The following is a 12999-nucleotide window of genomic DNA, read 5'->3' as shown; positions in this document are numbered from 1 at the left end:
GCTGCACAGAAGATGTTGGAGTCAGTCTCCCCACCATCACAGACATCTACACCTCCAGATGCAGGAAGAGGGCCACCTGCATCATGAAGGACCCCACTCACCCAGCACACACACTTTTTGCCCCACTCCCCTCAGGAAGGAGGTTAAGGAGCATTAAGTGTAGAACCACTAGACTGAGGAACAGCTTCTACCCTGAGGCTGTTAGACTCATGAATCTCTAACTAGAATAATCACTGTGAAAAACCATATCATGTTGCTGCTGATCTGTTTCATGTTGCTGCTGATCTGTTTCATGTTGCTGCTGATTTGTTTGATGCTGCTGTGTTCATACGTGCTCATCTGCTCACGCAGACTCATGTTCGTGCTGCTGTTCGACATAATGTGTTTATGCTACTAGTGCTTAGTGTGTTTTTAGTTAATGTTTTTCTTAGTTCATATCTTAGATGTTATTACTGTTTTTCCTTTTACATTTTATACTTTCGTTGGATGTAACAGGGACCCTGTGTACACAATTTCGTTCCACCACATGTACCACGTGATGTGAACGACAACAAAGAAACTTGAATCAGGCAGAAAAAAGCTCCTCCACTCAGAGAGAAACCAGAGTTGTGTTGACGCAAAATGGAAAACGAAATATAAATGGGATCTTTAGGCTTCTTGGTACCAAGAGCTCGTCAGAAAGACACAATTTACTTCAAATTTTAGGTGAAATCTATAAAAATACCAACGATAACTCAGTTTAACCGAATCTGAGTTGAAATCTTGATCTGTTGTTCCCAAGATTTTCAGCTTCCACCTACAAAATAAAAGCTGCAGAGACTCACATTTATAATATTTGCTGATTAAAATTTGTAAAAACTTGTTAATAAGCTATTTAGCAAATATCCTCGTCAATCATTATAATATGTTTAATGGATTTACGACGTGTTTTTATCTCTCTGTAACAGTTAAAATTAATTATGTTATTAGGGATCGTTTTTAAAGTTGATTTAATTTCTGTAGGCCTGCTTGTTCTTGATGAACCAAGATTTTCTCTTTCTGTTTCGTACATACATTTGTTTTTTTTAGGTTTAAAACAACTTTTATCCTTAATTTGTCCATTTTTCTCAAACGTCACATCGTCCCAAGAGTTGTCAAGTTTAGGAAAATCCTCTTTCCTGTGTGTCAAACAGTTTTTTGTTTTTTTTATTACAGATTAAACTTTTTTTTTTTAAGGGATCCGTTCAGGATTTTGCAATTAAAATCAACAAAAAGCTGGATTGACCTTAAAATACCTTTTCAGAAATTTCCATCACGCTTTGACACAAGCTGTGGAGTAACTTTCTCAGATTCTGAGCTCCGGTTTCTTTAAGTTCCTCATATTTTCGGGTCTGAAACCTGACCTGCGGTGTTGTTTCAGTTCTGAGAACTCAGCACTTCTTTATCTTTAATTAAAGACGAATTGAATACTTTCCAGTCTTTGTGCTTTTATATTAACTAATTAGTTAAATTAATAACTTTTGCCGCACAGAATTATTATATGTATATATTTTATTAAAGTTTAATGTTAAACCCACCCTGTGAGGATGTAAATAAGACGTAGGGAGGTGCCAGCGGCAGGTCGGACTGCTCAGTGCTGTCTCATGGCATGAAGGAGCAAAACTGTCACACTAAGCACCATAAGCACATATTTTGAGCCCAGGGACAACAATAGACACGCGTGTCCCTTTGTGATCTATTCAGGGCCGACACAGAGCCGTGATCCGGCTGAGAGCCTGCACACAGCGAGCCGGTACAAACAGATTAGTGGGCCGGTGTGTCAGCCGGCCCGGCTCATCGCGGTCAGACGGCTGCTCTGTCATTTTGTGGCCGTGTGAGCTGCAGGTACGTCTGCACACAACAAGCCGTGTTTACGTGCACTAAATCTGTACCTGGAGGATAAAAATACGAAAATGACCGGCCTCCTGCGGCCTCGCGCTCACAGGCCGCAGCCAAAGGGAGGATGTAGAACCTCACCTGAACCATTTACAGCAGATTATTCATCTATTCTTTGAGCATTTCGTGAGCTGTCGGGGACTATTGCAACAGAGCTGGGAGGGCTTTTTTTATTTAAAGTGGCTGGAAGCCGCTGAGGCTCAAATCTGTAACACCTGAGTGACCAAAGAACAGCCGAAACAGCGATGATGATCACCTGTACCCATTTCTGAAACACAACAGCACTGCGGTCTTATTGTTTCTGTGGATATCTGCCACTTGCCTGGGGCTAAGACTTTGATACGCGCCTGAGAAGAATAAACATCAAAGGTCACTGTCTGGCTGTGACGACGTGGCCACCATTCCCAAAATGAAAGGCCTCGTTTCACAAATGGGAAACAGCAAACATCTGACAGCTGGTTCAGATCAATACGTCTCTGCAGCTGGGCGAGCAGCAAAGCAGCTGTTTGACCCAAAATCAACATCTGGGTCAGCTGGACCAGTTGTTGCACCTGCAGACCAACACAAACCAAAAAACAAGCTGCTGAGAGGAATGCTGCTGGTTTGAATTCCTGAGGAGATGATTGTTTTTGCTGCCCTTTTTAGTTGTGCCTAGAGCTGCTGGTGCTGGTCAGGGGACTGAAATGGCGCTGAACTCATTTTAGTTTGAATTAAAACAGAAATTAAACATATTAAAGTCAAATAAAGCCTCATAAGTTTGGTTTGAAACAGGAAAATTTAAGTTTGCAGAGTAAAGGAACCAAGACGAGTGTCAACCAAATTAAAAATAACTTAGTGGTGTTTTCCACTTTAGTTACCGGTAGTTAAAAAGTTAATGTTCTCCTCTAAATAAATTTCCTGACTTGACCATTCACTGTATAGCAGTTCTTGAGTGTTTGAGCGCTCCTAATGTGAACCTGGCTTCCTGTTAGAGCTCTTTTGTTTTATGTTAAGGATTATCTTGATTATATCAGACACAACATCTCAGACTTACAGACTGAGTGTTCTTGCTGCTAAACACGGTTCTAGAAATAAATAATTATGTGAATTCCACATGGCTGCTGCCTTTGGGCTCCGTTGTTGGACAAGTAACTCCATGTACTGGTTGCTACATTTGTATTAACCCCATTTTAAGACTCAATGAGGACCTGGTGACCTGGTAGAGCTGGATGCCCTTCCCTAAGATTCAAAGATTCAGTTTCTAGGCTTGAAGTGTACTTGTTGACACATGGAATGATGACAGACCTGCATGGAAGGGACGGATTTTACTTAAAATAGACCAAGATAGAAATAATGAGATTCAAACAGAAAGACAAATACAGAAAAATATTAAGTATATGAACTTGTGTGTTTTCTAGTCATTTGTTAGTAATTGATCTAATGTGTTATCATTCATTCTTTTACGCCTGTGTCAAGTTTCAGGCATAAAATTGAAAATACTAAGTAAAAATACTTATGTTTTTAGTTCAGGTTTTACAAAAACATAACAAAAACAAACAAAAAAAACAGGAAAAAGACATTTTTGCAGGGGGAAGTGACGTCACAATTACTCCAACTTTGAACTTCCGCTCGCCCACAATTTTTTTTTAACAGTTTAACACGGAGTTAACATGGAGTTTAACGTGATGGTCATCAATTCTTTCGTTTTTTAAGTGAGTTTAAATCTGCTTTGAACTCATTTTTAGACCAAAATGTCTTTAAAAGGCAGCGATAATTTGACTGAACAGTCCGCACTAAAGGAGGAACTGAATAAAAAGGTTTGTGAAATAATTTCCGGTGGCTAATGCTAATGCTAACACGGAGCTGACTCGCATGTAGAGAAACATTCTGGTGCTGATGGCAGCTTTAAGTTGTGGGTTTTTTCGCTTAAGTAAATAAATATCGTGTAAATTTTGTTTTACAGATCAAAGAGCAGAAAGTTATCTTGGACGAGCTCTCCAATCTGAAGAAAAACAGGGTGAGGTGTTGAAAATGGACCATTTTAACCACTTTCATGGCATCTAAATCACCATTCTGGCTCCAGTTAAAGAAAAAGTCGCACTACACAAACACAGTTCCTTTGTGAAACTTTAATTCTTTGTAATAAACTAGAAAAAGATGAATGTCGCTGTTTTATGTGCATAAATTAAATTTAAACCAAGCTCTAGCTTTATTGGTTAAATTTGAATTGGTTTTTAAAATACAACAAAAAAGGGCTGTCTTTAGCATGTACCTTCCTTTAGACCCGATCAAAATGAACCAGACATTGATTAGGATGGTCAAATAAATGCTAGATGACTCCATAGAGAATTTACTTGGTTTTGAATATTGTTTTTGATTTTAGAAAATAAAAATGCAATATAAATAATCTGGTCGAATGTGGGTTTATTGTCAAAAAGAAAAAAGTCCACAGCTCAGTCAGTTTTACAGCTATTGAGTTTGTTGTGGTAGTAACTGAGAGTCATTCACAACACAAACTCTGAGCATTAACAGATCACATCAGGTTATAGTTTAAAACTTTTACACACAAGGCAGCAACAAGGTATTGTCAAATCATTTATTATTTACAATTGTTATAGGACCAGCACAGAAATCACATGTATTGTACCTAATATGTTGTTACAGCAGTCTTTAAAATAATGTTTTTAAGTTTAAAACAATGTTTTAAGAATGCATATTCTCATCTCTCTATTCATGTACTTTCTGTAACTTCATTTATTTTTTCAGAAAGTCTACATCCAACAGAGGAACAGTAATATTTTTTTTCTGGCTGACAGAAGTCAGACTCTGAGTTCGTGCAAAAGTGAGTCACCGTAAACTGTTCTCTGTTTTTATTAAAATGATCGTTCAGCAGGTAAATGAGTTGTTTTGTTTGCAGATGATCTGGATAATCTGAAAAGGGAGCTGCAGAACATTTAGGACATCAACCATGTGCGGCATCTTTTGTCTGCTGAGTCTGTCGGGCGCGCGCTGTGAGCGCGACAAAACCATTTTTAAGTCTCTGCAGAGACGAGGACCTGACTCGAGCCGCGATGTGGCTGTTATGGGGCCAAACTCCAGCTACTGGTGTTTATTTTCAGCCCACCTTCTTCACATGAGAGGCCTCTTCACCCCTCAGCCTGTTCAGGACGACGCCGGAAACATCTTGATGTGGAACGGAGAGATTTTTGGAGGCTTGCCGGTGATGCCAGAGGAGAATGACACTGACGTCACTTGTCGGAGGTTGTCCACCTGCAAGACTCCTTCAGAGATCCTCTCGGTCCTGATGGCCATCCAGGGGCCGTGGGGGTTGGTTTATTACCAAAGAGCCGAGGACTTCCTGTGGTTTGGCAGGGACTTCTTCGGCCGGCGGAGCTTGTTGTGGAAGTTTGAAGCAGAAATCTTGACCCTAACTTCAGTCGCAGCTCAGGTTTCTGATGAATCAAATTGGAAAGAAATCCCAGCAGTCGGTGTTTTCAGGGTCGACCTGAAGGAAGCTGCACGATCCGGCTCCATGAGCTTCGAAGTTTTTCCTTGGACTTACACAGGAAGTTGCCAAACATCTCTTTGCATTCAGAACCTACAGGAGTCTGTTCCCAGCGGCTGCAGTGTGGTTATAAACCAAGCGGGTCTTGTCCTCAACTCTCCAGTTTGTCCTCTGAACGTGTCCCTTCCGAACCCGGTAAAAAGGACAGAGACTTGGTCAGATTCAGGTCTATCTGTGGAAGATCTGTTGAGAAGCAGAGAGAAACCTGTTGAGGTGGATCGTCTGATTGATGTCCTCAGTGAGGCAGTGAAGAGGAGGGTCCAGCCTCGTCCCTACAGGCCAGAGGACAACCCGCCTTCTAATGACTCTGCAGACGTTGCGGTTCTGTTCTCAGGGGGGATTGACTCGATGATCCTGGCTGTGTTAGCGGATCGTCACATTCCTGCTCACCAACCGATCGACCTTCTCAACGTTGCCTTTAGGCTGCAGGAGCCCGAACAGCAGAAGAAGACTACAGAGAAACCAGAAAAGGACAAAAACAAGCCCTCAGATTCCAAGACCGACTGGGCTCAAACGTTCAAACACTTCAACGTTCCGGACCGGCTGACCGGACGAGCCGGTCTGAAGGAACTACAGGAGCTGAATCCTGAGAGGCGGTGGAGGTTCGTTGAGATCAACGTGACTCAGGAGGAGCTGCAGACGATGAGACAGGAGAGGATTTGTCATCTGGTGCATCCCCTGGAGACGGTGTTGGACGACAGCATCGGATGTGCCGTGTGGTTCGCCGCCCGGGGGGCAGGGGTCCAAGGTCAGAAACCCTTCTCATCATCAGCAAAGGTGAAACTTCAGACTCTGAGGGCTTTTTATTTAATGTAAATGAGTCCCATAGGCTCAATGAGACTAACCTGTATAAATAAAGGGTCGAATGAATTTGAGTTATTAAAGAAAAAATGGCGTTAATTACCGTTAACTCTGAATTAATCCTCAGTAACAGAACCAACGTTCTTCTGTCGGTCGGCTGCAGGTAATCCTGACGGGAATCGGAGCTGACGAGCAGCTGGCGGGTTACTCCAGACACAGAGTCCGGTTTAATACGTCGGGACTCGAAGCGCTGATCCAGGAACTGGACATGGAGCTGGGCAGGATTTCCTCCAGGAATTTAGGCAGAGACGACAGAGTGATCGGAGACCACGGGAAGGAGGCCAGGTGGGTGTTGAACTGAGCTTCCTCGGGGGGTCAAAGAGGTGGTTCTGGTTCTTTGAGTGTAGACGACAGAGTAACGTACAAGACCTGGAGTGAAATGAAGATTTAGGACCCGTCTTCAAACAAATATTCACTAACAGTTAAACTAAGAAGAGTGTCTAGATAGATTATAAATTAGATGTTTTGTCTGAACTAATCTGAGGCAACAGGCGTTTGTAATTTTAAAATGCAGCCGAATATGAAAGAAAAACCCAAAGACGTTCAGGAAGTCAGAACCTTTGATGAAAACCGTCTGCTTTTAAGAAAAAATATAAACTCATGGAATGCATATCGCCCGCTGCCTTCGTGACAGTTTTTAACTAAAGCATCTTTTGACGTGAAAAGCATGAAGCTGTTTTAGTCAAACAAGTAAATAACGTTAAGTTGGCCCTCAGAATGAGGGCTGGGTGCGACTCTCGGCTACTACCACACCAGGTTTCAGCTCAGTTGAGCTGTAACTCCAAAGGCATCAACAGAAATAATGAGAACAGAAATCCGTTTTTAAATTATATTTTTATTCATCTTAGGACCAGGCTCCAACCCGTACAGGTGTTTGGATTATTTGTTTGTTCATACATAAAATAAAACAAACTTCAGACGTGCCCAAAGATCAAAGTGATGCATCGGCGGGTGAGGTTTTAGGTATTTCAGCGGTTTTCCTTCATTCCTGCAGGTTCCCCTACCTGGACGAGGAGGTGGTGAGCTTCCTGAACTCCCTCCCCGTGTGGGAGAAGACCGACCTGTCGCTCCCCCGTGGCGTCGGAGAGAAGCTCCTCCTCCGACTGGCGGCCAGGCGGCTGGGCCTCGGCCAGTCCGCCGTCCTGCCCAAGAGGGCCATTCAGTTTGGCTCCCGCATCGCCAAGATGGAGGACCGGCGTGAAAAGGCCTCGGACAGATGCACCAGACTCCATGCCGATTAGAGGGTTTTTAAATAATCTGGGTTGATTCAAGATTTACTTTAAAAAAATCTTGAAATGGAAGATTTTTGCTCCAATTTCCTCTAAGCCATGTAGGATTTTACGTCTGGGAGCTTCTCCCTGAAGTAAAGGTCGCACTCGACGTACGAAGGCAGGTTTCCAACATCGAAACGCCCCAAAATCTGATGGACGTACACCGGTTTCCTGAGGAGGAGACACATGACTTCAGAACAGACCCCGAACCCGATCAACGCTCCAGAACCAGCAGAACTCACCTCTGAATGAGCCAAGACACAAAGTTCCCAGGAGCGTCTTTCTCTTCGATCGGAGCGTCCTGCAGAGACGAGACAAGAAAGTTCTGCTTGAACTTCTTCTTTTTTTAAAACTCACGTCTTGTGTTTTGAATTTACCTTTTTTTGTTGAAGGAAAACATCCAGCAGAGGAAGACTCTCCTCTGAAAGTACGTAAAAACACGGACACTGGAACAGAAACGCAAGATTACTCGACAGGTGGAGGAGAGTTTTAAGCCAAATAAATGATTTAAAAACAAATTAACCCGCTGTTTGTCCACAGAGATGAAGCACGCTGATATTTTTAATAAAATAAGATAAAAGTTGGTGTGATCCATCTGTTTTTACAGTTTAAGAGACAAAAGCTTGATTACTGAGAACAGATACACGTGTTTCACCTGAAGGAATCAAACAGGAAGTAGGAAGTCCTGAATGGTAAAATTTGGAACGGTTTTTAGATTTTGGTCAAAGAACTGTGAAAACGGCTGAAAGATTTCACCAAAGAAGCCGAAACTAAGTTAAAGTTTGAACAAAGAGGACAAAAACTAAAAAGGAGCAGAACAAAGGCTGAACAGAAGCATGCAGCTAAAAGATAAAGGGGAGCAGAACAGTAGCTAAAAGCAGGAAGTAGCAGACCACCGACTGAAAATTTAACAGGTGCTAAACATAGAAGTTTCTGAAATTAGCAAAACGGTGGCAAAACTAGTTGAAAGTAACAACATGAAAAAGCCAACACCCAGAAAACTTGCTAAAAAAGGCAGAACAGTAGATAAAAGTTCACAAATAAAAAAAAAGTCTAAAAAAAGCTGAACGATAGCTAAAGTTAAAAAGTAGCTGAACGGTGGCTTAAGGCTAAAAGCAGAACTAGCTGTAAGTAGTAAACTAACTACTAGTTTAGCCGGTCTAAACTAACATCAGCAAAACTAGCTTGAAAGCAGAACAGTAGCTAATGATCCCATCTGCAGATGAATGTTTCAAAAACGAAGGACATGATTACTGAAAGATGATGAAATGATTATTAGTGACATTATTTAAAATGGTGGACTGCTCTCTTCAGGTCGAGGGTGAGGTTCTGCCTCAGGTGGAAGAGTTCAAGTATCTCGGGTTTTTGTTCACGAGTGTGGGAAGAATGGAGCGTGAGATTGGCAGACAGATTGGTGCAGCATCTGCAGTATTGTGGACTCCGTACTGGTCCGTTGTGGTGAAGAGGGAGCTGAGCTGTAAGGCTCTGTTTACTGGTCAGTCTACGTTCCTACCCTCACCTGTGGTCACGACCTCTGGGTAGTGACTGAAAGAATGAGATTGTGGGTACAGGCGGTTGAAATGAGTTTCCTCTACAGGGTAGCCGGACTCTCCCTTAGAGACGAGGTGTGAAGTTCAGTTATCAGAGCGCGGAGATCATTAGCTGCAGGAGGGAGCTTCTCCCTGCAGCTAATGAATTAGCACGTGCTAAATCATCTAAAATGTATTTTAAATAAACAATCCATGCTGCTTGTGCGGCTCATCCATCAGTCAGCCAATTGTGTATCATGTCCAACCTTACTTTGAAAAGCCGCGATAAAGAGTCCATGAAAGTCGAACCGCGAAGTAGCGAGGGACTACTTTATAAGAAAATGAAATTAGGGACAATATGCTAAAGCAAATGTAAGAGTTTTTGAAATAATCAAAAAGAGCTCTGTATTATGGTGAAACTATTTAAATAAAGTTATATATTTTGAAAATAATCTTTCAGCTGTTCCCTCTTCAAGGGTCTCTACAGGTGCAAGTCCTCCTCCATCTCAATCTGTCCTCACTCCATCTACCTCCATGTCCTCTCTAACTGCATCCATACATCTCGTTTTCCTGGCAGCTGAATTTCTAACATCCTTCTACCAGAATAGCCACCGTCCTTCCACTGGACATGTCCAAACCATCTCAGTCTGTCTTCTCCAACTTTATCTCCCAGATGTTCAACCTGTGCTGTACCTCTGATGATCTCATTCCTAATCTTATTCATCTTGTCACTCCAAAAAAGAACCTCAACATCTTCTTTTCTGCCACTTGCAGTTCTGTCTCCTGTCTCGTCTTTCATTCTCTTCATTCATTAGCTCCTCAAAGTTCTGTCTTCCCGTCACACTCTCCTCACTTGTTAGAACATTACTGCTACTATCTTGAACAAGCCTAACCTGCTGCACATCCTTTCCAGCCTGATCCCTCTGTCTCGCCAATCAGTACAAGTCCTTCTTGTCCTCTTTAGTGTCCAGCCTCCCATACAACTCATCATACGCCCTCTGCTTTGCCACCTCCCTCTTTGCTCTACATTGCATCTCCTTATTTCCCCGTCTCCTCTCACTGTCATATTCTAGGCTAACCTCTTTCTTTGAACGGCGTCCTGCACTTCACTATTCCACCACCAGGTTTCCTTATCATCCATTCTCTGTCCTGATGACACACCGAGTACCTTCCCACCCGACCCGTCTCTTTAATTACTGTTGTTGTAGTAGCCCAGTCATCTGGAAGCTCGTTCTTACCACCCAGAGCCTTTAACAGCTCCTCTCTGAACTCCTCACAACATTCTTCCTTCTTCATCTTCCACCATTTGGTCTTCTCTGATTTTACTCTTTTTCTCAACAACAGTCATTCTACACATCTGATGCCGTCTGGCCACGCTCTCCCCTGCCACCACCTTAGTCCCCAATACTCAGGTTTCCTCTTCTACACAGAATGTAGTCGACCTGCGCACTCCTTCCTCCACTCTTATCAGTCAAAGTATAAAGGTTACAGAAAGCAGAAGTCACAGCAGCCATCTCCTCAATGAGCCGAACGTTTTGATTTATGAACGGTTTAATCAGCACAAAGTCTGCAGGGGTAATTTAAAACCGTCCAGAAGAAACCACAGTGTGAGCAGTGACTCAGCGTTCGCACGGTTTATGCTGACGTTGTGTTCTCTGTAAACCTGATCTGGGATCGGTTCTGGACTCCATCCTGGTGAACTTACGGCTCTCCTGGACTCCGTCTCTGAAGGAAGAGGTTTCTCCTTCATGCAGACGACTCGAAGGTCTCCGTCGACCTCCAGGATTCCATATTTTTGTGTTTCTGCGGAGACGGCGTGAATTATTGCAACAAATCGAGACCAAAGGGCAAAAATGGAGAACAAATCTCGTACCTTGGTCTCTGCAGGGGTACGACAGAACCAAGCAGCCGTCTCCACACTTCGCCTGAACCTCTGAGAATCTCTGCTGGACTTCACGAAGGCTGAAATCCTCCTTGAAGAGCGTGTCTCTGGTGAAAGATGAGTGGGGAGACACTTCAAGCCAAACCTATTGTTGAATGTCAGAAGCTTACCCTCCAACGACGACGACGTGGTCCTGGATGGTGAAATGTTGGACTGCGAGCTGCAGGCAGGCCACGGCTCCCAGACGTTCCTGAAACAAGAACATTTACCTTCTCCAATAATTGGAAATGATTAAAGCCTCGTTACATGTTTTTATTGTTTGTAAATATTTACATCGTTGCTTCTTGTTTGATCGCTGAGGATCTTGACGTTTCTAAAATCTGCAGCCCATTCTTCAAACGCAGCCCGGTACAGAGCGTTGGTCTGTGGAGGTAACACAGCGGTATTTATTCTGGAAGTTAACGATCAAAACGCATCAAAAAGTCCAACTTTCAGACGTCCGACTCGACTCCGGTTCATTTATTCAGCTCCAATTTACAACTCTGGGAACCCAACGGAAAACAGGTCCAGCTTAAACCCAACCAGACTCACTGGACTCGTTTAAACCTTCCTACATTCACTCCAGTACTTTAATTTATTCCAGTTGAATCTAATCCAGCTGCTCAATCCATTCACTTTAAATTACAGTAGTTCCCCATTCGTTTTTTGTCAGAAAAACAAACGCTAGTCCAATTTAATCCTGTTTAAACTGAATTCACTAAATTCTAATTTTAATATAAATCTATACAATGCTTTCAAATTAATCTGTGCTGTTTAAATTATTCCATTTCAGTTTTATTCAATGTAACTGGATTAGTGCTCTAATCTAAATCAAACAGAACCCCATTCAATGTGTTGCATTAATAATAATAAAAACTGCCCGATTCAGTCCTGTTGATTTGATTTTTGTGAGTTGTTTTGTTCCAAAGTCACGAGAACATGTGCAACAACAATGTTTCACATGTTGTGCTCACGTGAGAAAACATTTTTTTATTGACAAGTTTTTGATTCAAATTCACAAAAGATGTATATGAAACCCTCCTGCTGCCCTTGGGTCAAAGTCACCCACAAGTCCTCAACTGCAGACTTTAACAAACTTCACATGTGAAAATCACGGTTTTTACATTTATTCTTGTTTCAAATACACAAAGAAACATGTGAAAAACACTTCACCTGTTAAAACATTGCCACATGTAAAAAAAAACAAAAAACTCCTTAAGTTCACAATCACATGTGGACACAATATATTTCACGTCACATGTAAATCTAACTTTACATGTACAAACCCGAGTTTCACATGTGCAGGTCATGTTTTCTGTAAAAATAGTTTTATAACTTTACGGTTTATTTCCGGGGGTTTCTCATGTGAAAGCAGAACTTACCACGACATAAATGCAGTCCACGGAACCGGCGGCGGTCAGAGCCCGAACCCAGTGGGTTATCAGGGCGCACGGACCCACCGGCAGCAGCGGCTTCGGGATGCCCGCCAGGTGAGCGAACCTTCCGGTTCTGTCCGAGCTGACATCCCGCTGCAGTCTGGTCCCGTAACCGGCGGCGAGGATTACAGCTTTCATATCAGTCTTCTGAAGCGGGAGAACCACCGGCAGGTTTTAAATCGATGGTACCAGAAAAATAAAATCCCAACTAAAAACACGAGTTCAAAGTTCTTTTTCTTCTTTGGGTTTATTTCAGTCATTACTAGCTGAAATAATTCTGCTGCCACCTACTGGACAGTAAAAAAAATTCATGCGACGTAATCATGCTACGACAGATAAAGTAAAAAAAAAAAAAAAAAAAAAAGCGCATCCTACACAAAATTAAACCAAATTTAACGCCGGTTAGGTAAAGCTAAATAAATTATTGTACAGTATATATTATGTACCGTAGTTTGAACACCGGCCGCGCGCTTGACGTCTTGAAGGGAATCCTTTTTTTTTTTTTTTTTTTTTTTTTTATTAA

General features: G+C 42.4%; 3 protein-coding genes across 3 annotated transcripts; 2 read left to right on the top strand and 1 right to left on the bottom strand.

Moving 5' to 3' along the window:
- The first annotated feature begins 3530 nt into the window (after nt 1-3530).
- LOC119418978 (ASNSD1 upstream open reading frame protein-like) lies at nt 3531-4851 on the top strand. Its single transcript, XM_037686270.1, has 4 exons — nt 3531-3710; nt 3857-3910; nt 4660-4735; nt 4811-4851. Exons 1-4 carry the CDS (start codon nt 3645-3647, stop codon nt 4849-4851), a joined length of 237 nt encoding a protein of 78 aa, XP_037542198.1. The 5' UTR covers nt 3531-3644.
- A 9-nt stretch (nt 4852-4860) lies between these two features.
- On the top strand, nt 4861-8128 carry asnsd1 (asparagine synthetase domain containing 1). Its single transcript, XM_037686267.1, has 3 exons — nt 4861-6235; nt 6423-6604; nt 7314-8128. The coding sequence occupies exons 1-3, from the start codon at nt 4862-4864 to the stop codon at nt 7558-7560; spliced, it is 1803 nt and encodes a 600-aa protein (XP_037542195.1). The 5' UTR covers nt 4861; the 3' UTR covers nt 7561-8128.
- On the bottom strand, nt 7607-12662 carry zgc:136439 (uncharacterized protein LOC678627 homolog). Its single transcript, XM_037686268.1, has 8 exons — nt 12423-12662; nt 11335-11424; nt 11172-11251; nt 10993-11108; nt 10825-10922; nt 7968-8036; nt 7833-7891; nt 7607-7761 (listed from the first exon to the last, which is right to left on the bottom strand). The coding sequence occupies exons 1-8, from the start codon at nt 12612-12614 to the stop codon at nt 7641-7643; spliced, it is 825 nt and encodes a 274-aa protein (XP_037542196.1). The 5' UTR covers nt 12615-12662; the 3' UTR covers nt 7607-7640.
- Nucleotides 12663-12999: the final 337 nt, after the last annotated feature.

This window comes from Nematolebias whitei, chromosome 13 (assembly GCF_014905685.2).
Source record: "Nematolebias whitei isolate Nwh7 chromosome 13, NemWhi1, whole genome shotgun sequence".
Taxonomy (NCBI): Eukaryota; Metazoa; Chordata; class Actinopteri; order Cyprinodontiformes; family Rivulidae; genus Nematolebias; species Nematolebias whitei.
Note: the sequence above shows the minus strand (reverse complement) of the source record. Positions and strands in the feature narration are given on the sequence as shown.